General features: G+C 48.8%; 1 protein-coding gene across 3 annotated transcripts in view; it reads left to right on the plus strand.

The window, feature by feature from the left end:
* Nucleotides 1-26,288, plus strand: part of ARHGEF15 (Rho guanine nucleotide exchange factor 15) — a 57,638-nt gene that overhangs the window by 17,049 nt on the left and 14,301 nt on the right. For 2 of the 3 annotated variants that reach the window (XM_081885231.1, XM_081885230.1), the window contains exons 2-5: nucleotides 19,947-20,395; nucleotides 22,162-23,013; nucleotides 23,763-23,823; nucleotides 25,232-25,287. In XM_081885231.1, coding sequence (XP_081741357.1) covers nucleotides 19,996-20,395; nucleotides 22,162-23,013; nucleotides 23,763-23,823; nucleotides 25,232-25,287 — 1,369 coding nt within the window. In that variant the 5' untranslated portion in view covers nucleotides 19,947-19,995. Of the gene's footprint in view, nucleotides 1-55; nucleotides 1,012-19,946; nucleotides 20,396-22,161; nucleotides 23,014-23,762; nucleotides 23,824-25,231; nucleotides 25,288-26,288 lie in introns of those variants that run through there. The other variant, XM_081885229.1, reaches the window with a different exon arrangement.

The following is a 26,288-nucleotide window of genomic DNA, read 5'->3' on the forward strand; positions in this document are numbered from 1 at the left end:
CCACCACCTCCTCCTCCTCCTCCTCCTCCTTTTCCTCCTCCTGTCTCCTCCTGTCTCCTCTTTAGCAGGCTAAACATACCCAGCTTCCCTCAACCATTCCTCATAAGTCTTGGCTTCCAGAACCTTTGAGGAACGCTTGAGGGAATTGAGAGCCCTGCAAGATCTGCCCAATGGCCCATCTCATCCAGCATCATGTTCTTGTGGCAGCCGGTCAGATGCCTCTGTAATTCAGAGGCACCGTGGAGGTAGAGCACAGCAATGGTGGCCAGGAGCCATGGATAGCCTGATCCATGTTTTCCCCTCACCCTCTTTCACCACCATCCAAACTGGTGGTCCTGGCTGCTGCTTCTTGCAGAAGCAAATCCCCTAGGTCCTCTTGCTTCTTTCCAGCAAGCCCGCTCCATGAATAAGTCCTCTGTGCTCGTCTCCCACCTTTCCGACTGCCACTCCCTTTCCCAATGAATGAGGAAAAAAGGCATGCTGTGCTCTGTCTCTCTCTTGGTTTCCTCCTGTGTGCAAAGGCATCTGCCAATCCCAACCCTTCCCTTCCTGCTTTTGTGCCACCCGGCACCCTCTCATCAGACAAGAGGCGAGGAGGACCAGCTCTTCTTTTCCCTCCCCTTCCTTTCTTTTTTTCCAGCAGCCAACTCAGAAACAAGGAGCGGTTTGATTCTTTTTACGGGCAAGCTCTCTCTGGAGGACCACAGGCAGAGACCGCTGGCCAGGACTGAGTTGCGGCAGGCTTGCAGAATGCAGCTGTTGTAACCATCCTGTAACAACAGAGAGAAGGAAAGAGGACGGTTTTTCCCCACTCTGGAAGCTGGCTTGCTTTTTTCTTTTTGTGTGTGTGTGCGCGAGTCCGCCTCTGGATTTCTGGCTTTTCTCTGAAAACTCAAGTGAGTCCGTGGTGTGAAGTTCCCCCGCCTTGCAGAGATTTTTTTTTTTTTTGCATTGTGGATGGTCGACCCAATCTGGCGTGGAAATACTCCGGAGGCAGCCTGGAACTGAAGGGTAATGGATCTTTCTTGTGTGAGGGAGTTTCTGGGAGGCTGGGCTTAACAAAGGGTTTTTATTTCATTTTAAACAGGGCTTAACAAAGGTGTTCTTATTTAGGAGAGAAAATGGTCCCAATTGGGAGAGGCAACCCAACCTTTTGGAAATCTTCTAAGATGCAGGGGGGTTCCGTCGCTCATTGGAACATCAAAGCCAGCAGTTTGAGGGGGCGGATCCTGTTCAGGATTTTCTGCGCCTTTCGTCTCCCCACCCACTCCCTGGCAACCATGTGGACGGGTGGGTGTAGCTGGGATTCTTCGTTCCGTAGGCTTGGGAGAATCTCCTTTGGAGAAATGGATCTGGTCCCCGGGGTAGATTGGAAGTGAAGGACTAGGCTGGGTGGGATCCAGTCTTCCAAGTACATAGGCTTAGAGCAGGGGTCGGCAACGTGTGGCCCATGGGCTGGATGCAGCCCGCAAAGACCGTTTTACTGACCCACAAGCCGCCTCTGAACTGGCGCAGCGCGGTGTGGGGACTTGCTGAGCAGCGCCAGAAATTGCGTCTGCGCATGAGCATATACCAGGAATCGCACCTGCGCATGTCCAGACGCCGAAAATCACTTCTGCGCAGGCACGGTTTTCGGCATCTGGGCATGCACAGAAGTGATTTCTGGCTCTGCGGACATGTGCAGGTGCAATTTCTGGTGTTGCGCTGCGTCAGTCCAGCCCACGGACGATCTCTGTGGGAGTGATCCGGCCCATGGCCAGTAAACCCTGCTGACCCCTGATTTAGAGCAACACTTATAATGTTCTTTTTAAAGATGGTAGGGAATCTGTGGTCCTTTACACCTCTGGTCTCTCTCAACAATAGGCTACACCCCCTCTCCAGGATTCACCCCGCATCATTCTTGCCGCACATACTCCTCAGGTGCTTTTGCCTGGCTGGAATCTGTCCTTCAGCTGCGATTATGCCTTTTGCTCGCCTGGGTGGAGGGCCGTCTTTGCGCACACGTGTGTTTGTGTGTGTCTGTGGAAGCGTCTCTCCTTTGCATGGCTGTTCAGAGATCCATTGCCCCTCCCACTTCTGTCTCTGGCTCCACCCACCACTCACATGTGCCCCCCCCCCATGTTCCCCAAGAGTCCTTGAGCTGGAAAAGATTCTGCCCCATAGGGACCAATTCCACATTCACTTTCTGGGGAATCCTTTGTCTCCTCCCCTCGCAGGCTTGAAATTCAAGTGAAATTGGGGGTGGGGAGTGAGAAGAGGAGAATTAACATCTCTGCCTTATTACTGGCTGGATTACATGTGTTTTCTTACCTCCCAAGGGAGGCTAGTTTGGAACTGGGAGCGTGAAAAGTCTTACAGTAATAGGAACGCCCCCACCCTCTCCAGAAATCTGGAGCAGAGGAAAAACTGAAGGGCTGGAATAAATTTGCCCAACTAAAAAGGAACATAGCAGTGAAAGGGTCTTCTCCTCCCCCCAAAATTAAAGTGGGCAACAGGGTATGGGGAATAAAATATGTCCAGGGTTAAAGAATGAGTGTTTCTCTCCCTTCTTCCCCCACACTTGCCAATTTCAATGGTTTATTTACAAAGCTGCCTGCTTCATGTGGTCTCAATTTTGAATGATTCATCTGAGCAGTTTGATTTTTCAAATGAGAGAGGAGCCCATTAAACGAACACAATGACAGGACAGACTTTGGTTGCAGACAGGGAGAAAGTACAGTTCAGAGAGTTTAAAAAGGCAGGAATATGTGATGTCATCAAAAAAGAGTGCTTTTGAATACACGCAGAGTTGCCAGATATTTTGCCTTTTTAAACACACACACACACACAAATTTGTCCAAAAAAGTACAAAGACTTTAAAAGATTACTAAAGTGATAAATTGGTTATTGAAATTTCTGGAAAGACAAGCACACACGGATAAAGAGAAAATCAGAAAAATGAAAAAAAAAGAAGAAAACCCCTATAATAAAATTAAACGAAAAACAGCAACACAACCCCAAGTAGTACTGTAGTTCAGCACATTAGGAGTCTTTGGTTAAAGGTAAAGGTAAAGGACCCCTGACAGTTAAGTCCATTCACAGAAAACTCTGGGGTTGCGGCGCTCATCTCGCTTTACAGGCCGAGGGAGCCGGCGTTTGTCCGCAGACAGTTTTTCCGGGTCATGTGGCCAGCATGACTAAGCCGTTTCAGGCGAAACCAGAGCAGCGCACGGAAACACCATTTACCTTCCCGCAGGAGCAGTACCTATTTATCTACTTGCACTTTGACGTGCTTTTGAACTGCTAGGTTGGCAGGAGCTGGGACCGAACAATGGGAGCTCACCCCATTGTGAGGATTCAAACCGCCGACCTTCTGATTGGCAAGCCCAAGAGGCTCAGTGGTTTAGACCACAGCGCCACCCGCGTCCCTAAGGAGTCTTTGATTACAAAGCAAAATAATTTAATTGGAGAAGAGATCGTACTGTGGCAAAGACACTTCCAGTGTCTTTCTGGTAGCAGAAAAATTGGGTTTGATTCAGGAGCCCAATTTTACCCAGCATAAGGGATACTGAGTAGTATAACTTCAGCTTTCTCTAGGTTTGATCAAGTTGTGCTCCGTTGGAATAATATAGCCAAATGGACTCTCCTTGTGTATTCCTGCTGTAAATAAGGAAGAGCTCTCTATGGGGGCTGATTTTTTTCCACCCTGCTGTAAACTAGGGGGGGATCCTCCTCTGTTAAACCTCTGTCTCACCAACTCCTTATCCTGGTGTGAACCAGGTGTAATTCTGCTGGAGCCAGGAAGACTGTGTGCACATTCCTGTTTATTCTGGCTTCAGTGTGTTGTTCCCACCACTGTTTTGGAAGCCATGCTCAGTGGTACCTCGGGTTACAGATGCTTCAGGTTACAGACTCTGCTAACCCAGAAATAGTACCTCAGGTTAAGAACTTTGCTTCAGGATGAGAACAGAAATCGCGTGGCAGCTGAGGCACAGCAGTGGGAGGCCCCATTAGCTAAAGTGGTACCTCAGGTTAAGAACAGTTTCAGGTTAAGAACGAATTAAGTTCTTAACCCAAGGTACCACTGTACACATGATGTTAGCCACAGCCGTTCGATGTGTTTCCCCTCTAACCAACTGATCTGAAAACGTAGGCCATGTTCGCTTTGGGGTTAAGCTGATGTCTGTACAGTGGTACCTCGGGTTACATATGCTTCAGGTTATATATGCTTCAGGTTACATATGCTTCAGACTCCGCTAACCCAGAAATACTACCTTGGGTTAAGAACTTTGCTTCAGGATGAGAACAGAAATTGTGCTCTGGCGGCATGGCGGCAGCAGGAGGCCCCATTAGCTAAAGTGGTGCTTCAGGTTAAGAACAGTTTCAGGTTAAGAACGGACCTCCGGAATGAATTAAGTACCTACTTAACCCGAAGTACCACTGTACGTTTGAGGCAGCCATTGTACACGAACAGTGGACAACGCATGCCCAGATGACGGCTTCATAAATTAGGAGTTAGCATGGAGTTAGCATGGTGGTTTGCAGGGCTGGGGGAAACCAAACTGCTCATGCGCACTGGATGAAGACATGTCTGCCCCCCTCCCAGTCTGGTGTGCACAGCAGCGTTCAAATGCAGCATGAAACACAGCGGGAGGGAATGACCTCACTGCGTTTTTGTAGAATCATAGATTTGGAAGGGACCCCAAGGGTCATCTAGTCCAGCCCCCTGCTATGCAGGAATCTCTGCTAAAGCATCCATGAAAGATGGCTGTCTACCCGTGTGTATATAGCCCAACTGTCTGGCTCCTTTTATTTTAAGCCTGGAGTAACACTTAGTGACCATCAGTGCAATTGACTTTCGCTGGGCTCGTTCACCAGGAAACAACTAATATGAGCTCTCCTGAACTAGCGACTTACCCTTTCTTCACTCAGTTGAAATCCCTGCAATTCTGGGCTGCATCAATAGGAGTATAGCATCTAGATCAAGGGAAGTAATAGTGCCACTGTATTCTGCTCTGGTCAGACCTCACCTGGAGTACTGTGTCCAGTTCTGGGCACCACAGTTCAAGAAGGACACTGACAAACTGGAACGTGTCCAGAGGAGGGCAACCAAAATGGTCAAAGGCCTGGAAACGATGCCTTATGAGGGAGCTGGGCATGTTTAGCCTGGAGAAGAGGAGGTTAAGGGGTGATATGATAGCCATGTTCAAATATATAAAAGGATGTCACATAGAGGAGGGAGAAAGGTTGCTTTCTGCTGCTCCAGAGAAGCGGAAACGGAGCAATGGATCCAAACTACAAGAAAGAAGATTCCACCTAAACATTAGGAAGAACTTCCTGACAGTAAGAGCTGTTTGACAGTGGAGTTTGCTGCCAAGGAGTGTGGTGGAGTCTCCTTCTTTGGAGGTCTTTAAGCAGAGGCTTGACAACCATATGTCAGGAGTGCTCTGATGGTGTTTCCTGCTTGGCAGGGGGTTGGACTCGATGGCCCTTGTGGTCTCTTCCAACTCTGATTCTATGATTCTATGATTTCACCTCTACTACCTCTTTTCGCTCTGGAATGAATCTTAAGGGCCTCTTTGCAATCATTCCTTTTTGGGGCGTGTAAATTTGGAGTAACTCTGAAGGATAATTCCCCACTCACCTCTCCTCTCTCCCTTAACTCAGCTGAACTCTAGCTGCCTCAAAGGTTCTGAGTGTTTGGCTTTGTGGTCCCGATTCTCGCTCTGCCTTTCATCTTGGAGTAATTCTAGAATTTGTGGACATCCAGGGAAATGCAAGTACTTGTTCACATAGCATAATTTGCTCCCACAAGAGTAGTGATGGCTACCAACCTGGATAGCTTTAAAAGAGGATTGGAGGAATTCATGGAGGATGAGACTACCAATGGCTGCTAGTCAGAATGACTAAGCTCTACCTCTGTCATTAGAGGAGACCGTATACCTCCGAATACCAGGTTCTGGGAATCACTGGTAGGAAGAGTGCTGTTGCACTTGCGTCTTGCTTGTGGGCTTATTTCCACAGACAGCAGTTTGGCCACTATTGGGCCATTTGCCTGTTCCATCAGCATTCTCCTTATACTCTTAGGAAATCAGAAGTATCTGCTTTGCAGCTGATAAATACCACAGCTTTGTGACTCACCCTGATGTAAGCCAAGAGTCAATGAGACAGAGTCTGTTCTTCCCTATTTCCTCCTTTCATTTTCAACTTTGGGGTAAACTATGGTTTTCAAGAAGAAGGAGATCATTTTGTGGTCTGTAGACAAATCCCTCCCTTTGTTCAGCTACTAGGTGTGGGCTGGGAGTGGTTGCAGGAGGCCTGGGGAATCCGATCAGGACAACTTTAAACTAAATACTGAGAGAGAGGGAGACAATATCACAGACGACAGAGTAAAAACTGATACTAGAGATAATACCTTCATTGATATACAGGGAACTGAGGTGGTGCTCCAGAAACCTTCTAAAGAAGGAAGCAGCTAGAGGGGATGGCTTATCGTCTCAGTTGTCTCTATACTAATGCCCAGAGAATGGGAAACAAGCAAGATGAATTTGAGCTCTTAATAGAAGATAGCAAATATGACCTAATAGGCATTACTGAAACCTGGTGGGATGAGACTCATGACTGGAATGTAGAAATTGAGGGGTATAAACTATTAAAAAGGAATAGGGCAAACAGGAAAGGAGAAGTAAAACTGCATGTAAAGGATGTGTACAGTTGTGCAGTGTTAGAAACTGAGATATGAAAGCTGGGAGGTAAATGGCACCTTAAACCTTGGTAATGGGTACAACAATAGAATGTCTAGGCACATTTTTTTAATAGCAAGGATATAAAGCTGAAAATGAACTGCAGCTAAAATCTTATATTTATTTCTCACATGGTCTAGTCCTCATCTGAAGACTGCAAAAAACAAACCCATGCTTTACCTGTCTGCCCCCCTAATATTCTAGAGGATCTCTTCTTCAGAGAGTGACTGGAAGTGGAGAGGCAGAAAAAGGTCCTCCTTTCCTTCCACTCTGCAGTTTTAATCTGAAATCTTAGGCGCAGTACTGCCCCCAGAGCTCAGAAACAGCTCACACTAATGAAATTCCTTGTCACAAAACGTGCCTAGAACAATGGGAGTTTTGAACACTGTTGTGAAGAGATCCATGAGGAGCTGGCAAATGTGGATGAGGTAACTCTAAGTGGTTTTGTAGCTGGTTGACTGACTGAACCCAAAGAGTGCTCATTAATCGTTCTTCATCATCCTGGGAAAAAGTGAGAAGGGTTCTGTCTTGGGACCATTTATAAACAACTTGGCTGAGGGAATTGAGGGGATTTGCAGATGACACCAAACTGGGAGGGGTAGCTAATGCCTCAGGAGACAGAATCAGGACTCGATGACCTTAACAGATCGTAAAACTGGGCCCAAACTAACAAAATGAATTCCAATAGTTCACAGTTCAGGAGTACACTTGAAAGTGGCATTGCTCTGGATTGGCAAGTGGCAATAGCTTTGGCCAAGGGTCTGTGTGTGTGCAGGTTCTGCTGGTATGCTGGCATCACAGCAGATTTTGTTACGTAGGCTGGTGAATCACACTGCCTAGGTAGATTTTTCAGGCCCCTGTCTGTATCTTTAGATGCCAGATAAAAACTTTATTGTTTTAATGTGCTTTTCAATGTCACAATTTCAGAGAATTCGTTAGAGGCCTAGACAATAAGGATTAGTAGTGGGGGTGCTGTGCAGAATTTCCAGAATCTCGGATGCTGTTTTGCAAATAACAGGTCGCTAGCCCTCATTGATCATGGAAATAAAACTTGCTTGTTTGTTTGTTTTTAACCTGATGGCAGTTTCATTTTGGTTCTTAGCTGCCTTGCCCTATTTGGGTTCAGAAAGGTGTGGTATTGATATTGCAGTCAGTAACCTGTCCATGGAACTCATTGCCACTGATGGGCAGGGGGACGTGGCTCAGTTCTGTTGGGTTGGTGAAGCAGACCCCTGCAGAGAGCATGATCGAAGTTTCTGCTCATCGGTTGGTAAGTGGAGAGTTCAATCCTGCTGGGTGCTGCTTCACAAGTACTCTCTGTGCAAGAAATTCTGTGCTGAAGCAGACCCCACCTCTGCAGGTGCCAGAACCGCCCACCTGATGTCATCGTGACGCCAGATGATTGATAAGTGGGTTGCTCCACCCACTTGTCAAAGTTATCTTCCAGGGTAGAGGGAGATAAAGATCTGGCCTGCTGGACCAAAAATGTGTGCCCCCCCCCAATATATCAGATAAGCACCTATGATTGCATAGATACTGGCTCCCGTTTCTCAATTGAGAGAGAAGTGTGTTCTGAAAATCCTGAGGGGACTCTTTTATTCTGTATTGCTTTGCCTTGAGTAATACTTGTGGCTGAGTGGCACTAATAAATAAAAAGCCCGGACTCACAACTAGCAGATGCACAGTGTTTGCAGGTGATGGATTTTCCCATCATGCCTTGCTTCTAAACCTGCATGTGGCTTCTTGTTGGCTATTGTTGGAAGAAAGGCGATTAAGTGCATGGCAGCTCTTTCATAACGGCCTTAGGTCATGTCGGGAAACGCTGGAAATCCGGGATGCCCATTTTAAGAGCATTGTGTGGGCTTTTAAAGGGCTTTAAAGTGTTTTACTGAGTGGACCACATCTGGGAAGTGGCCAGAACCACTTGCCTCAGACGGGTTTGATGCTGACAGATAATTTTAAAGCAGCTGGCTTTTTAGCTGGCGTTGTGCTCTGAACACACACACACACGCACACATTAAGTTTTGTTGGGGTAACACATGCAGTAAAATGAGTGGATTATACCAGTTTAGGCTGCAAGTGGGGAGGATTCCCTTTTTCTTTTTTTAAAATGCTTCCCTGGATTTAAGAAAACCCAACAAACCACACACTCAGAACATCTGCATGCAAGTGGAAAAATAGTGTAGCTGGGAAAGCTCGAGTCTGGAACATTTCTCACTGCTATCCTAGGCTTTTTGTTTTTTAAAATAGCAGATTGGTGTTTTGTTTTTTTATAATGTGGACACCCGCCTCCCTCAACAACCAACCCCTCCTCTTCACCTGCAGGCTAAGGTGGCACAGTCTGTTCTACCACCTCGCTCCACTGCTTGTGGAGAAAGTTGTTTTTTCCCCATTACATTTATTCCAAATTAGCGGAAGCAGGTGAACTGGTTGTTCCAGATTGAAAGTAATGTGCTGTGATGCGTGCATCTGCATGTATATAATCACTCAGAACAGTATATTTTTTTAAGTGAAGCGACCACAGCCATACATGGAATTTGGGTCATAGAATAAGAGAATTGTAGAGCTGGAAGGGACCTCAAGGATCATCTAGTCCAACCCCCTGCAATGCGGGAATATGCAGCTCACCCGTACAGGGATTGAACCCGCGACCAATGGTGTTATCAGCATCACACTCTAGCCAACTGAGCTATACAGTGGACGCTTGGGTTGTGAATGTGATCCATGCGGGAGGCAACCCACAGCACCGCATCTGCGCATGCGCTGGTTGTGATTCACACTTCTGCGCATGTGCAAAGCACAATTTAGTGCTTCTGCGCGTGCGCGACCGCTGAAACCCGGAAGTAACCTGTAATGGTACTTCCGGGTTTGGCAGGTCCGTAACCTGAAAAAACGCAACCTGAGGTTTGTAACCTGAGGTTTGACTATATATGACAGATAGATTTGTACGCAGGGAAAATAATCTAGTTTAGCAGGGGCAAAGAACAGGGGATGTAGGACTTTTTGTTGGGATTGCACTGGGGGGGGGGGATGAGTTGCTGCTCTCCCCCACCCTGATGTAAAAAGCACAGCTTTTGCGCATAGATGGTGCTTTAGAAATGATAAGAAAACAATACTCTGGCAGTGCTGGCCGAACAACTGTTGCCCCTTCCCTGGCTGTTCCTTTTTTCCTAGCATTTCCTTTCCTCTGCAGTGAGAGGATGCTAACTAAAACCTCCTCGTTTCCTGCGTCCGGAAAGACGCATTTCCCTTCTCCATGGAAAAGGGTTGGAAAAGGGTAGGATCCATGAAGGGGCTGTGGCTTGGAAGAGACAAGTCGCATCTGCAGGGAGCCTGTCTGCAGTTTCTCCAATAAGTCCTTGATTGTTCCAGGTACGGATTCACCTCTCAGCTTTGCCAACCCTTTCTGATTCCTCCCTGGGGTTTTATCTGGTGGCTCCAAATTGCTGTAGAAGCCTGGGCTGCAGCGCAGTGTGCCTGTACAGTCCTGAATAATGAGGACTGGCAACTTGTTATCCGCAAAACGGTATCTTTTATTCTGGCATTTCTGTGCAAAAGCCCCACCCCACGGCCGTTGCTTGTGGCTTGGGCCTCTGTTCAAAATGTAGAATCCTGCACCTGTGCTTTGCTTCTGGGAGGGAGGTGCCTGCCCCTGCGTTTTGCAATTGCCAGTGATTTAACATTTTTACAGATAATACCAATTTGTGATATTTTTGCCTATGTAAAGTTATCTGGAGTGCCAGTGGGGGTGGAAAGGGGTGGCGTGTTCCTTTCATTTATGTGGAGGTTTATTTCAAGCTGCTCAGGGGAGGGTATATGATGCTCTGCTTACTCGGCTACTTTATTCTTAACAACAACCCAGTGAGGTAGGCGAGGCTGAAAGAGAGGGGCTAGCACAAAGTCCACCAGTGAACCTCTTGTCTTGACTGACTTGGAATTTGAACCTGGGTCTTCCTCAGTCCCAAGCTGCACGAGGAGCAGGAATTCAACAGGCAAAGTTTCTTATCGCATAGCATGTGGTTTGGACTTAGGTGAATATTGCAACAGGTTTCTTGAAGGAGGAACATTGTGTATAGCAGGGGTGGGGAATCTAAGGGCTGGGGCTATACCTCTCAAGTCTTTTAGGCTGGTCCTCAGGACCCTTTCCCAGCCACACTCTCTCCTGGTCCTTCTTCAAATCCTCCTCAGGTGTTTTTGCCTGACTGGAATGTGCTCTTGAACTATGAAAATTCCACTTGCTTTTCTAGATACAGGCTAGAGATGGGTATGGGAATGTGTTTAGAAAGCAGCTGACCGTACAAAGGCAAAATTAACTTTAGTTCCTCTGCCCACCTTTGCCTCTGACCCTGCCCATCCCTGACATGTGGCCCCCAGAAAGTTTTCCAGAAGGAAGGCGGCCCTCAGGCTGAGAAACTTGCTGCAAAACGGAAGAGAGCCCCCACCTTTTAAAGAAAACAAGCCGCAGCTTTTTATTGGAGAGGTAACAGAAGAGCTCTGGGTTGAGCTTCCATTTTGATATTTTGAGGATCTATCCCATTCCCAGCTTGTCCCACTTTTTAGGAGCTGCTGCCTTCTGGAGTGTGAACCTCCAAGGAGCTGTCACCTAAACAAGCTCTTGTCACTGCAGAGCTGGCTAGATCACTCCAGGTTTCTAGGGCACAGCCCAGATTTGAGGAGGGCGGAGGGCCCGCTTGCATCGGTTGAAGAATGGCTGTGGGATGTTGTCGGATGAGGGTTGTCTCTGCTAATTGAGGACGCTGGACTTAAGAGTGTTATAAACACACACACACACACACACACACACACACACACACACACACTGTCATGGATTCTACTTGTAGGAAGAATAAGTGAACTGACTCTCCCTGTCCAGAGAATCTCTGAGCATGCCTAGAATTCATTAGGAAGCTGTATTATACTGAGTCATGCCAGTAGCTCATCTGGCTTAGTATTGTCTACACTGACTGGCAGAAGATTGTTTTCAGACAGGGCTCCTGCCCAAATCTACCTGGAGATGCTGGGGATTGAATCTGGGAGTTTTAGCATGCTCTGCTTCTGAGTTTTAGCCTGCTCAGAACAAAAGTGCTGCCCAAATAGGGACTTGTTCCCTCAGTGTAAAAGTCTGAATCTCTGCCCAAGCTCTGACCATCTTGCTTTATTTTCTTCTCCTTCAGAAAGCAGGGCTCTCTGGTACAGTGGTACCTCGGGTTACATACGCTTCAGGTTACAGACGCATCAGGTTACAGACTCCGCTAATCCAGAAATATTACCTCGGGTTAAGAACTTTGCTTCAGGATGAGAACAGAAATTGCGCAGTGGCGGCAGTGGGAGGCCCCATTAGCCAAAGTGGTGCTTCAGGTTAAGAACAGTTTCAGGTTAAGAACGGACCTCCAGAACGAATTAAGTTCTTAACCCGAGGTACCACTGTAGTTAATTCTTAAAACAAGAGGTTTAGGGTTTACACCCCATAGTTGATTATGACTACGTTCTACTACAGTACCTCATCTTAGAGACTGCTCCCAAAAGCCTGCTGTGTTGTCTGTAGACGGCGCAGTTTTGGCTACCTAAGGATCTTCACAGTTTGCTTTCAGTATATGGGATCATTATTATTTCTCATGGGCCAGGATGAGTTCCACCATTAGAAATACAGTGGTACCTCGGGTTAAGTACTTAATTCGTTCTGGAGGGCCGTTCTTAACCTGAAACTGTTCTTAACCTGAAGCACCACTTTAGCTAATGGGGCCTCCTGCTGCCGCCGCGCCGCCGGAGCACGATTTCTGTTCTTATCCTGAAGCAAAGTTCTTAACCTGAAGCACTATTTCTGGGTTAGCGGAGTCTGTAACCTGAAGCGTATGTAACGCGAGGTACCACTGTATGGTGGGGGCGAGCACCCCCAGAAACGTTTTTACGTTTTTTGTTGTTCTTGAGGAAAGAGAAGCTTTTTTTATTGACTGCTTTCCCTCTCTCCACTCCCAAAACATGGCTGTGTCTCTCCTGGGAGCTTGGAAAGGGGGGGGGGGGCATTGAAATGGTGAAGATCAGCTGCAAGGCAGGCAGCTTTGCAGCCTGTCAAGGGAGAGGAGGGAACTCTAGCTGGGAGGCGCCTGGCTCCGGCCTCCCCGGGGGACGTTGGCGTGCGGCCGGTTGGCGTTGGATATGTGCTGCTCCTCAGCTGGTCATGCATGCTCTGCCTTCCCTCCCTGTCATCGATATGATGAGCGTGTGGGGAGTGTAAGGAGGGGCTGAGAGAGAGAGTTTTTGGACAGGATCAAGACGGAGGATTTTCTGGCCATGGGGGTGGAGAGAGAAGGAGGAAGGAGACTCTGCAACATCGCACCGCTGCAGAGAAGAGAATGGGGGCAGGATAGCCTCTCACTCCTCCCCAGAAAAGCTCCTGTGCACTAAATGACTGCAAAAACCTCAGGCAGGAATTCAACAGGTGTGGAGGGAGCTTTCCTGTTGAATTTCTGGCCCCTTGTTGTGGCTGCAAAGGCTTGAAAGACTTAGGTGGGGGGCAGCTGTAAGGTACCAGCTACGGGGTTGCCGTAGCAACCGCTGCACTCTTGCGGCCTACGCTCCTGCTGCTAAAGGGAGAGGCCTGCTCTTCTTCCCGAATGGTAATGAAGGAGGCAAAGAAAGCAGGTCCTCTTTGAACAGAGAAGCAGAAGGGGGAACGTTTTCTTTCCTACTTCTGCTCCCCACCTCATGTACAGGTTCAATGGTAGACACAGGTTCAAGCCTAGACACAGCCTAAAGGGAATCTCAAAAAGATGTGAAGATGAAGCTCTGGCTTTGGGGAAGGGGGTCACGTGGTTTTCAGGGCAGACAGTCTCTCTGCAACCTTTCAGTCCACACTCAGTGCTTTAGATTGTAAAGCAGGAACCATGAACCTTTTATTTCAGCTCGAGGGCCACATTCCCTTCTGCACTAACCTCCTGAGGGCCACCAGTCAGAGCTTAAGGCAGAAGGTGACAGAGCAACAAAGGTAAAATTTACCTTTGTTACAGGAGGCTAGTTTCTACATACACTCGCACACTCCTCCCTTATCCTCCATCCAGCATTATTAGAAAACTTGGATGCATGTAAGGCAAAAACGCTCTGGGGTGTGTGAACCTGGGTTTTGCCTGGGGAGAGCTATGAGGGCCGGATAAAGACCTGGGGGGGGGGGCACATTCGGCCCCTAGGCGCGAAGTTCCCGACTTCCTCTGCAATCTTATAGTGCTGCCCAGAGGGTGTTTGTGGTTGGTCACAGAGAGAACAAGAGAGGCCCGCAACTGAATCATAGAAATGTAGAGCTGTAAGGGACACCAAGGGTCATCTAGTCCATCCCCTGCAATGCAGGAATGAGAAAGAGCAGAGCAGGCTGCCTTGAACCTGCCTTGAACCTCATCCACAGGCTGGAGTGCTCCTAGTTCAGGGAGCCAGACAGTCCTTCCCTCTTCCAGGATACTCCATTCCATTCGTGCTCCCTCCCTCCCTTGATTTTCTCTCTCTTTTCTCTTCCCTTTAGTCCACACACAGAGGACTAATTTTTATTTTCGTATGTATGAAAATATACGATTGGGGGGTGGTATAGGGGAGGCCATGTTTTTGGGCCAATTGGGGAGAGGAGCTGTATTCAGTTGTTGGGGGGGGGGCATTTCAACCTACGCGACATTTTCTCAGCCTCTTGGAGCTGCTGGGGCTAAAGGTTTCTGGCGTTTGATTTTAGGGCCCAATAGAAGCAGCAGGCCAAGCAAGGACTTTACACTGGCCGTGTTTTGGTTTGACGGCCGCCGGTTGCCGACCAGTACCCCTCCAAACACACACACATCCTTTCTCTACAGGCCCACCCCCTTGCTTTCCTCCTTTGCCTCCCTTGCTGTTCTATTTCCTGACAGGCACAAAGCCTGACTTTCTCTACCCACATGGCGGGCCCAAAATACTCAGCAGCTGACATCCTTGCAACTGTCTCCTGGGAGACAGCTGTCCCAAATTCATTCCTGCCTCCTCGCCACCCCACCTCCCCGTCGCCAGTCCCCCGCCATGCATGTATGTGTGTGCATGTTTGCATGTGTTCAGCGGTCCCTCTTCTGCTTGGCCGTGGTTTTGCAGCCGTCAGGTATGGGAACAGGTAAGATGAGGCTAGGAGAACAGACTGGAACTCTGAAGCCTGCAGAGGAAGAGCATTGTGTGTGTTGTATGTGTGTTCTGGGGTATGTTTGAGGGTGTGTCCCTGTGTGGCAGGGTTTGGAACGTGTTTTCTGGAATCGAGATCTAGGCCAATTTTCTTTTATAGAAAAGGAACAGTCGGCCTGGGAATTAAATCTGCTGGGATGCGGGGAGGGGGATTTTGGAGGGGACGACTGGCACATTCTTTCCAGCCCTGCCCAGTTTTTGATCCAGGAGAGTTTATATGCAGCTGATAAGGGCACTCGCTTGGGCTCAGAAGTAAATAGAAGCTGTGGCATTGGATTTGAAATGAAGGGAATCTATACAGGGATATGTGCTCTCTGTAATAGTTCTCTCTCTCTCTCTCTGCCTCCCTCCACATTCTTCACTGAAGAATGCCAAAGTATTTAGTGGAGTCGGTGATGCAAGCTTATAGCAGTTGCACTAATAGTTTCTTTGGCATAGATTTTGTTACCGCTTCTTGGAGGGGGAGGGTTGAGCTATTCTGCCCTTGATTGGCACCCTGACCATATAAACACTCATGCATTGAGTGGCCAGTCCTGTATAACTTGAGATTTCACCAGTCCCTATATTCCTCCCACCCCAGGTATCTTTTGGAAATCATAAGGGCTACAAACTTGACGTGTTTTTGTGTGTGTGTGAGGGAGGGAGGGAGATTCTCATGCAAACACAGAAGTATGGAAGATTCACTCGATTGTGGGATGTTTGGGGTATGTTTTTGTGCTGGAGGCAGGGGCAGGGACTGAAGAGGGTGTCACGGTCCCTTGAGGTCAAGTAGCAACTGCTGTTTTGTGAGTTCCTTTAGAGAAACGGAAAAGCCCCGGAGGAAAAAAGGGCTACAACTTTTACTTGTCGGACGGCGGCGGGGGTAGTTTTGGTAGAATAGCAGCTTTGAGGGGGCAGGAAAGGTTTGGCAGGCTCCGAGTGGAAAATCAAATACTCCTTCCCTTCCCACGGTCCCAATAAGGACCAGAGTCTCCTTCACTACCACCACTGTAGCTGGTTTTGGTTGACATGTCATTGTGCCATGCAGGAGTACTCCTTCAGATGCTGTTGGACTACAACTCCCATAATCCCTGACTATCAGCCATGTAGGCTGGAGCTGATGGGAGTTGTATTCAGTTATATCTGGGCAGGGGTATCATGCTGGCCACTGCTGATGCAACTGCAATGCATAGCCTGGTCACTTTCTTATTTATTTTTATTGCATTTATATCCCACCTTTTTCCTCTAAGGAGCTCAAGGCATACATAGTTCTCCCCCTCCTCATTTACCGTATTTTTCGCCCTATAGGACGCACTTTGTCCCCTACAAAAATGAATGGGAAATGTGTGTGCGTCCTATGGGGCGAATGCAGGCTTTCAGGAAGCTATCCGCAAGCCTGGGGAGCCTGGCAGGAACTCCCACCGAGCTCCCAAGGCTTGCGGACAGCAGCCTGCAGCCCGAAACCCGGGGAGCGCAGCAGAGTGCGCCCCGGGCTTCAGGCCGATATCCACAAGCCTGGGGAGACTGGCGGGAGTTCCCACCAGGCTCCCCAGGCTTGCGGATAGCAGCCTGTTCTAGGGGCTGGCGTCAGGGGAAGCTCGGGCTTTCCCCGCCCCAGCCCCACGCCTGGGGGGTGGGAATAATTTTTTTTCTTTATTCCCCCCCCAAAAAAACTAGGTGCACCCTATGGGCCGGTGCACCCTATAGGGCGAAAAATATGGTAATCTTCACAACAACCCTTGTAAATTGGATTAGGCCGAGAGGCAGTGACGGGCCCAGGGTCACCTGGTGAGCTTCATGGCTGAGTGGGGATTTGAACCCTGTTCTGCCAAATCCTAGTCAGACAAGGGTTCTTCGAAGTTGGGCTTTGTTTTTGTGGATTGTATTCTGCAACACATACCATTGAGCAATATTAGTGCATCAGTGGTGGATTTATTCTGGACCATCTCCATAAGAACCTGCTGTGTGTCTGCACGTCATTCCACTTTATGAGTTATTCTGCGATTCTTGCCTCGTGCTTTTTGACTTTATTGCCGCCTAGAAGCCTGCAGGCTTCTCGCAGGCATCTGGTTGGCCACTGTGAGAGCAGGATGCTGGACTAGGTAGGCCACTGGCCTGATCCTGCAAGTAAATCTTAGGTTCTTACGTTTGCTCTTGCTCCATAGAGCGACGAAAGGAGGGCCAAAATATAAAACCAGAGCATTTGCAGTATGAAAAGCTGCAGGGTTTCCGCAAGATGCACTGAAGTCGTATCTCTGCCCTGAAACTTCTGCAGCCACAAAACAGGATGGAAAGCAGGGTCACGTCTAAACTCTCCAAGCGCCAAACGTCAAGAATGCATAATAAAATGGATGTCTGATTTTTCCCATGCTCCAGTTTTACCTAAAATAGGTGGAGTTGCCATCCCCCTTTGCTGCTTGCATCAGGGCCTGACTAACAGCCTCCCCTCCTCCATTTCCTATGACTTGCCTCTTTATTTCATCTCCACGTTCCTTGGGCAGCCTCTGGCCAGGCTGAGCAGCCCTGTTGCGGTCAACTTCCCCAGCTGGAAGTACGAGAGCCACACCCAGGAGTGTGCTAGCCAGGCTGGAGGGCCTGTTCTGGCAGCTGGCCCTCAAAGCGGGGGGGGGGGGGTAGCATTTAGAGCCGGCTGGGCTGCTGCGTGTTTCAGCTCCCCAGAGGGCAGGATGCGTTGCCTGCGTGCAGAGCAGAAATGAACGAGGTTGTGGAGGCCCAGTCCAAGTGATAGATGACGACAGGGCTTTGGGCAAGCGCTGCCAAGACCTCGCGTATGATTCTGGAATGCTTCCGGAAGGAAGCCTGATTCAACCGGACGCCCAGAACTTTTATCCTGAACCGGGGTTGAGGGGGTGTTGACACAATCCCTCCTTTAAGCTGCTGCTTTGCCTACAGGGCTCTTGCCTCAGCCTCCCATGAGCGAAAAGCTGTAGCTCTGTGGCTGAGCACATGCTTATCGTGCCAACAACACCCGTTTCAGAAAGGCCCTGGTCCAAAACACTGGAGAGAGTCGCTGCCCATCTGTGTGGGAACAGGGGCAGTCAATGTAGTGTCCTCTGGATGGTGAGGACTACCACTCCCATCAGCCCCTGCAAGTGTGATAAGTGGTCAGGGATTATGGGTTTTGTAGTCCAGCAACGAACGGGAGGTCAACATCTTTGCCACACCAAGTGTGCACACTCCCAGTTGCTTTGCATTCAGTGCGCTCCCATTCGTGGTTTGGAAATGGATGTTAGGCGCAATCCATATCTATCCTATTGTTTCTTATGAAATAGTGTGTTTCCTCTCCAAAACCAGCTTCAATCCGAATTGAGGAAAAGAACTACCTAGCTGTATGTGTACACAGCCAGTATGATTCAGTGTGATAACGCAACTTCCCATGAATATATACTGCTAGTAGCCTTTGTGGGACAGTGTAAATTGGGGCTGGTAGACCAGTAGGTGCCCCCTCCTTCCCCAAGGGGTCCAGGGCCCCTTCAGCTTCTTAAACTTAGCCTTGACCCATGCCTGTATTAAACAGAACGATGTGACTGGGTCACGAGATGGTGTAATGGACTGTGCTGGCTACAATTGCAAGTGAAATGGGATACCATTTGTGAATCCTTCCCTTATGCTAAAACAAACAAGCACTTTCTGCAAATAAAATAATGTGTGTGCACCGGGGACAAAGGCTCCATTCTAGCCTGTTTCTGACTTTGCTAATTCTCCCGTTTGCAGAGAGGCTTTTGAAAAAACAACACGAGAGAGCATTAAAAAAGCGATTGCCTCCTTCCGTCTTAAGTGGCACAGTCTATTCTACTGTTGTTTCAGAAGGGTCCCCACTCTCTATATACAGCCAACTGACATTGCCTTCTACAGAGTTAGTCCATTGGTCCATCCAACTCAATATTGTCTGCTCTGACATGACATCAGCTGTCTGTCGTATCAGGACATTCCCAGCCATACCTGGGGAAGCCGAGGATTGAACCTGGAACCTTCTGAGTGCAAAACAGAGGCTCAGCCACTGAGCTACCACCCTCCTTAAGTGATAGAGCAGGCTGAGCCACTTTTGATGGTAGGGATCCAGTCTTTTGAATGCTTTATGAGCAAAACACACAAGACTTTGCAGCAAACATAGGATGAGCACGGCAGGGAGTGGTCTGAAAGTGGTCAATGGCTTCAAATTGCAAGAAAGGAGATTCTGACTAAACATCAGGAGGACCTTTCTGAAGCTGTTCAAAAGTAGAATGGGCTTCCTCGGGAGGTGGTGGGCTCTCCTTCCCTGGAGGCTTTTAAGCAGAGGTTGGATGGCCATCTATCCTGGAAGCTTTAGCTGAGATTCCTACATTACAGAGGGTTGCCCTAGATGATTGTTCCAAATGTACAGTTCTGTGATTTCATTCGCTTAATGTGAGGAAGCATTTAAAAAAATGCAAGTTGCCCCCGGACAGCCTGTCAGGCTGAAAAATGTTCCCTCACCCCCGCCGTTATTATTATTTTACTGTTGTTAGCCGCTCTCAGCCCGGCTTCGGCTAGGGAGGGCGGGATATACCACATTTTTCGCTCTATAAAACACACTTTTTTCCCTCCAAAAATTAAGGGGAAATGTGTGTGCGTCTTAAGAAGCGAATGCAGGCTTCATGGCTTCAGCGAAAGCAACACGAAGCCTCCAGAGCGCAGCAGGAGTGCTCCCGCTGCGCTCCGGAGGCTTCGTGTTGCTTTTGCTGAAGCCAGAAGAGCAAGAGGGGTTGGTGCGCACCAATCGCTCTTGCTCTCCTGGCTTCGCTTCGCTTGAGAGGCGAAAGAGAAGGAAAGCTGCGCAGCGCCCCTTCAGCGAAGCGGGAGGAGAAATGGAAGGGACTCCGTTTCTCCTGCTGCTTCGCTGAAGGTGCGCTGTGCAGAGAGGGAGAGAATTTTTTTCCCTTGTTCTCCCCCTCTAAAACTAGGTCCGTCTTATGGTCGGGTGCGTCCTATAGAGCGAAAAATACGGTAAATAAAATTCTGTTATTTGTTATTATTTAGGCTTCTGCTTGATTGTGTCTGCCTCTCGCTCTCCCTCCCTCCCCCCAGGAAATGAAGTCGTGGCGGCAGCGCTGCGGATGACCCACCCGCTGTGAAGATGTCCTCCATGGACCCTCTGCCTCCGGCGACCCCTCCGACCCAGAAACCCACGCGCATCATTAAGCCCCGCCCACCCACCAGGCCACGACCGTACTTGCCCCCCAGGCCGGACTCTGCCAGGCCGAGCCGTGGACCAACCCCACCTTTGCCCCCAGAGGACTCCTCAACTGAGGCTGCCAACGATGGATCCTCTAGGTCGGCTGATCCCCCCTGCAGCCAACAGCAGCAGCTCCACAAGCTGCAGAACTCTGGTGCCGTTCGTAAAATCGTCGTGCGCTTCAGCCACACGGAGAAAGAAGAGGCGGGGAAGCCGGCTCAGCCTGCTGTGAACTGCAGCCAGGTGCCTGTCGCTGGGAATGGGGAAGAGAAAATATCGGAGGGCAAGGAGGGGCAGTTGGGTAAGTGAACTTGGCTATAAGGCTATGTGGCTGTTTGTGGCTTCCTTCCCTTTTATCGCATTGGTCTGAATATAAGCCTCACTTTTTTTTCCAAATTCTGACCATGAAAAGTTAAAAGTGTGGCTTAAATTTGCTACCTTACAAAAATGGGCTTTTACGATATTGCTGCTGAAACAGACATATGGGTGTGAGTGCCTGAGGAATTTTAAGGGAGCGGCTTATATTCGGGTACAGCGGTACCTCAGGTTACAGACTCCGCTAACCCAGAAATAGTACCTCAGATTAAGAACTTTGCTTCAGGATGAGAACAGAAATCGCGCCCCGGCAGTGCAGTGGCAGCGGGAGGCCCCAGTAGCTAAAGTGGTACCTCAGGTGAAGAACAGTTTCAGGTTAAGAACGGACCTCCAGAATGAATGAAGTTCTTGACCCAAGGTACCACTGTATTGTCTTTTTTCTCTTCCCCCCCCCCTTGAATTTTAAAGGTGCGGCTTATATTCGGGTGCGGCTTATATTCAGGCCAATTCGGTATTAAAATATTTATAGATCACACTCATTAGAAAACACAGCAAGGCAGTATACAACATACAGAACTCAAAGTAAGGTAAATAAAAATGTATTTGGCTGGAAGGTAACCTCTGGCCCTGCAGGCCTTGGGATGCTTCGAAAGCCACGTGCATCCCGAGCTGGAATCTCTGCCCCAAGTAATGGTGAATTGTTTTGCTTCTTGTATAAATTGTGCATTCAAAGCGTGTTTGCATACCAGCCCAGGCTGGTCCATTAGGCTGAATGGGGCACTGCCTTGCCAGCTTCATTCTGCCCTCAAGCAGCCCTCTGTCCTTAACAACCAGTGCAGCAACAGCCTTAGCTGTCAGTATTGCCCTTGCAGGGAGGTGTGATGGGGACACAACTAAAATAGGCTTCATTCACACAACAGTTTGTTCCGTTTCCTTAGCTCAGAGCTTTCCAAACTGTGTGTCGCGAGATGTTAGTGTGTCGGCTGCGGTGTGTAGGTGTGTTGTGCAAATTCTCCTGGTGCTCCTCCTGGCACTGGAAAGGGGTTAGTTTAACCTCCAGTTTGCTAGTAAAACCGAATTACAGTCTCGTGAAATGATGCATGTCTAAAACGCGTGTCACCAACGTGAAAAGTTGGGAAAGCTCTGTCCTAGCTGTTGATTTCCACACTCTACTTGAGCTTTCCAAATTCCGCGATCCCTGTTCGTAGGATCCCTGTTCGCTTCCAATTCCGCCCCCCCCCCCATTCCTGTTCTACCTCTATCTTTGAGCCTCAGTGCATGGCAATATCTAAAGCAGCATCTCTTCGCATGGCAGAGGCTCTGTCTTATCTTTGACAAGGCCTCCAGGGTTGCTTCTCTTCTCTTTTTTTAAATTTATGTATTTGGTTTTTCAGATTAAAATTTTACAATCATATCCAACGTACAATATAAAAACAAGATTCCAAAGAATCTCCTGGCTTCCCCTGCTCCCCTTTGTGGGTCCTATTGTTAGCCATTTCCTCCTGCATCTTTTATGATAATCCAAATCTTTTACATCTCCGTTGTGTCCAAAATTCACCATTAAACTACAAGTGTTATTCCAATCCTACTAACGATTTTAGGTTTTTAAGACAAATTATAAATTTCCCCCATGCCTTATTAAAAATTTGGTCTTCCTGATTTCCGACGGTTCTGGTCATTTTAGCCATTTCGGCATAATCCGTCACCTTGATCTCCCATTCTTCTCTTCTTTTGCTTCTCTCTTTCCCACAGATCCCAGTGAGGATCCCCAGAAGCCCGTGTCGCCTGTGGTGGAGCAGAACGGCGTCGAGTCGCCAGCCACCTGCCCCTCAGGCTGCCCCTGCATCTGCCATCAGCAGCGGCCAGGCATGGTCTTGGCCTGGATTCCGGCACATTCCCAGCAGGCCGACTGTGAGGACGGTCCCGCCTCAGACCTCTCGTCCTCTGCAGATGAGGGAGGGCCTGTCTTCCAACACCTCTTGGTGCTCAATGCCCCAGCTGCACCCAGCCCCCCAGCCTGCAGTGGGCGGCCCCCTAAATCCCGCCGTTCTCCCCGCAGCAAGAAGCCCCCTGACCCACCTCCCTCGGCCAACGGGCACCCCGAAGGCGGTGTGGTCTTGACAGGGTACCGATCCACCGCCGAGCCTCTTCCGCTGCGCTGCCCGCCCTTGATGCCCAAGCCTCCCCGGCGCAGCAAAGCGGGTTCCCTTGCATCTTTGGATGGCGAGGCCTTGCCCCCCGCCATCCCACCCAAGGCCCCCACGAAACCGCCTCGCAACTCCTTAGTTCCTTTAGCCTACTCTCGCCGGAGTTCCCTGCAGTACCCGCTGGAGATGAACCAAGCTCAAGGCGACACCTGCCTCCTCTCTGCGGTGGAAGGGCTCCTCATGCCTCCCCCCTCAATGCCCCCACCGCCGCCGCCCATCTCCCAGGCACAGGCGCCCCTTCCCCTCCCACAGAACCAGCCCCCTCTGCCCCCTTCCTGCCAGTTGCCCACAACCATGACTCCCCCTCCGCCCTCCCAGCCGCCGCCGCCATTGCCTCAAGGCCTCCCTCCTCCTCCAACCCAGCCACCGCCACCCTTGGGTGAAGGACCATGTCAAGGTAACGACAGCACCCTGCGAGTGAAAGACATAATTGGGAGAGGGGGGCGGCCTGGGAAGGATAAGAAGAGTGGAGTTAAGATATTTGCTAGGCTAAGATATATTCAGTATATTCCATGCCTCCTGAAAAGGTCCCAAGGCAATTGGCCAGCAAGGAAAATAATAAAAGACTAAAATTACCCAAAATACCATATTTTTCCATGTATAAGATGATGCTTTTTGCTAAAAAAAATTAGGCAAAAATTGGGTGTCATCTTATACACGGATAGTGAATGCAGAGGGGGACGTGCGATTAATGGCAGCAGCAAGCAGGAGATTGGCAGCGGCGATTGGGTGGGTGATTGGTGGCTGCGGAAAGGCCTGCTGGCTATTGGCTGTGGCAATTGGGCAGGTGATTGGTGGCTGTGGCGGGTGGGCTGTTGGCGGTGAGCGGGCAAACAATTGGCAGCTGAGGTGAGGTGTGCAATCGGCAGTGGCTGTGACAAGGGGTCAGCAGTGGCAGGCAGGCGAGTGAGCGATTGGTGGAAGTGACCTCCCCCCCCCCAAAGCTAAACAACTTAATTTCTTAATTTTGGGTTAAAAAAAATAGGGGTTGTCTTATACATGTTGGTGTCTTATAGATGGAAAAGTACGGTAGTTACCTAAAATAAAATAAAAACGAGTGAGAGCAATACCCTGCTCCCCACACATAGCTTCATCTCTGCTCCTTTTCCAATCTCAACTAACTCTGCAAAATTTCTCTCTCACCAGATGGCTGTGAAAATGAATGCCCGACTCCTGGAGACTCTGACGCGGAGACCCCAAATGACGGGTGCGTTGGTGTTCTTCCGTGTGCCCGCAAATTCCTGAATGAAAGATGTCCATGGGTATTTGTGTGCAAAAAGGATGCTGAGCTTGATCGGGGGATGTTGTGATGGGCTTGCCCAGATTTCTGGGTGATTCACAGTGAATATAGGAACATAGGAAGTGAGGCATTATATTTGAGTCAGCTTGCCCCACTTTGGACAAACCACTGCCTTCTTCTGGAGTGGAGATTGAATCTTGAGAGAGTTGTAAAGTGAAGTGCACTGTTATCTCTGCAGAACTAGTTGGATCACTTCAGGTTTCTGGGGCGTAGCCCAACTTTTGGGAGGGCAGAGGGTCTGTTTGCATCAATCAGAGTATGGGGTTGGAATACCATCTTCTGCAAATTGTGTCTGTTGAAGGAGGAGGCTGAACTTAAAAGTGCCATAAACACACACAGAGAGATTGTCATGCATTCTGCCTGTATGATCACTTTGTTGACTTTGCCTGTCCAGAGAATCTCTGAACGAGCCTAAATGTCTACCAGGTCCATTCTACTATTGGTCCATCTAGGTAGAGGTAAAGGGACCCCTGACCATTAGGTCCAGTTGTGGCTGACTCTGGGGTTGCGGCGCTCATCTCGTTTATTGGCTGAGGGAGCCGGCGTACAGCTTCCGGGTCATGTGGCCAGCATGACTAAGCCGCTTCTGGCGAACCAGAGCAGCTCATGAAAATGCCGTTTACCTTCCCACCGGAGCGGTACCTATTTATCTACTTGCACTTTGACGTGCTTTTGAACTGCTAGGTTGGCAGGAGCAGGGACCGAGCAACGGGAGCTCACCCCATCGCGGGGATTCGAACCGCCAACCTTCTGATCAGCAAGTCCTAGGCTCTGTGGTTTAACTCACAGCACCACCCGCGTCCCAGCCCATTGGTCCATCTAGCTCAATATAATCTACACTGGCTGGCAGCAGCTCTCCTGGGGTTTCAGACATGGGACCGGAGATATTGGGTATTGAACCAGAGACTTTCTGCATGCAAAGCAGATGCTCAGCCACTGAGCTACGATGCTTCCTCAAGATAGTCAAGTGTTTTGGACTCACCATTTTTTAGCAATCGCAAGAATAAGAAGGTTCCTTCCATCTTGTTGAAATGAAGACTGTTTGGGGGAAACCTGGACTGACATACATGTGTATAAGAACTCTTAGTTCTGGGATTGAAAACTAATTCCCAGGCTGAGAATGTGCTCAGAAGCACTTGGTGGGTTGTTTACAAGTGTATTCCTTTTGCATCTGGCTCCCAATGGTGATTTTTTTTTTTAATGGATCTTACAAGACTGCAGTCTGACTGCTCCATCATCCTCGGTTCAACCAGGAAGGCATCATCTCTTAAGATAATTTACCAATTAGTTTCTTTCTGCTTCTCCTTCCTTGCAGACACTGCACGGTGCTATCCCCAAAGGGCCCTGACTGGGGACTTTACCTGCAGGATGGTAAGTGGGAAATTGGTGCAGGACAAGGGTTGAGCATGGATCAGGCCAAAGGCCCATTGAGTGCAGCATCCTGTTCTCACAGTGGCTAACTGGGGGCCCATTCTGGGAAGTCAGCAAGCAGAACCAGCACTCTCCTCACTTGTGATTCCCACCAACTGGCATTTAGAGACATAAGGTCTCTGAAAGTGGAGGTATGGCTATTAGCCACCGATAGACCTATCCTCCTCCACTTCTCTCTTTAAAAGCTTTCCAAGTTGGCCATCACTACATCTTATTTATTTATTTCATAGATTTCCATGCTGCCTAATACAGCAACAGTACTTTGGAGCAAATTCCAGAGTTTAACCATGCGCAGTGTGAAGAAGTTCCTCCTTTTGTCTGTCACAAATCTCCCGACGCTTAGCTTCCATTCGATCGCTTCTGGTTTTAAGAAATTCTCTGGGGGGTTATTTAGTCCTGCCTTGCGGAACAACAACAACAGCAACAAAATAATAGAAATAATAACACAGTGGTACCTCGGGTTAAGTACTTAATTCGTTCTGGAGTTCCGTTCTTAACCTGAAACTGTTCTTAACCTGAAGCACCACTTTAGCTAATGGGGCCTCCCGCTGCTGCTGCGCCGCCGGAACACGATTTCTGTTCTCATCCTGAAGCAAAGTTCTTAACCCGAGGTACTATTTCTGGGTTAGCGGAGTCTGTAACCTGAAGCGTATGTGACCTGAAGCGTATGTAACCTGAGGTGGTACTATAATAGTAATAATAATAATAATTATAATTATTATTATTATTATTATTATTATTATTATTATTGTTATTATTAATACCCTGCCCATCTGGTTGAGTTTCCCCAGCCACTCTGGGCAGCTCCCAATCGAGTGTTAAAAACAATACAGCGTTAAATATTAAAAGCTTCCCTAAACAGGGCTTTCTTCAGATGTCTTTTAAAAATAGGATAGCTGCTTATTTCCTTGACATCTGATGGAATGATGCCTAGTAACACA

This window comes from Podarcis melisellensis (genome assembly GCF_964234715.1).
Source record: "Podarcis melisellensis genome assembly, chromosome: 13".
Lineage (NCBI taxonomy): Eukaryota > Metazoa > Chordata > Lepidosauria > Squamata > Lacertidae > Podarcis > Podarcis melisellensis.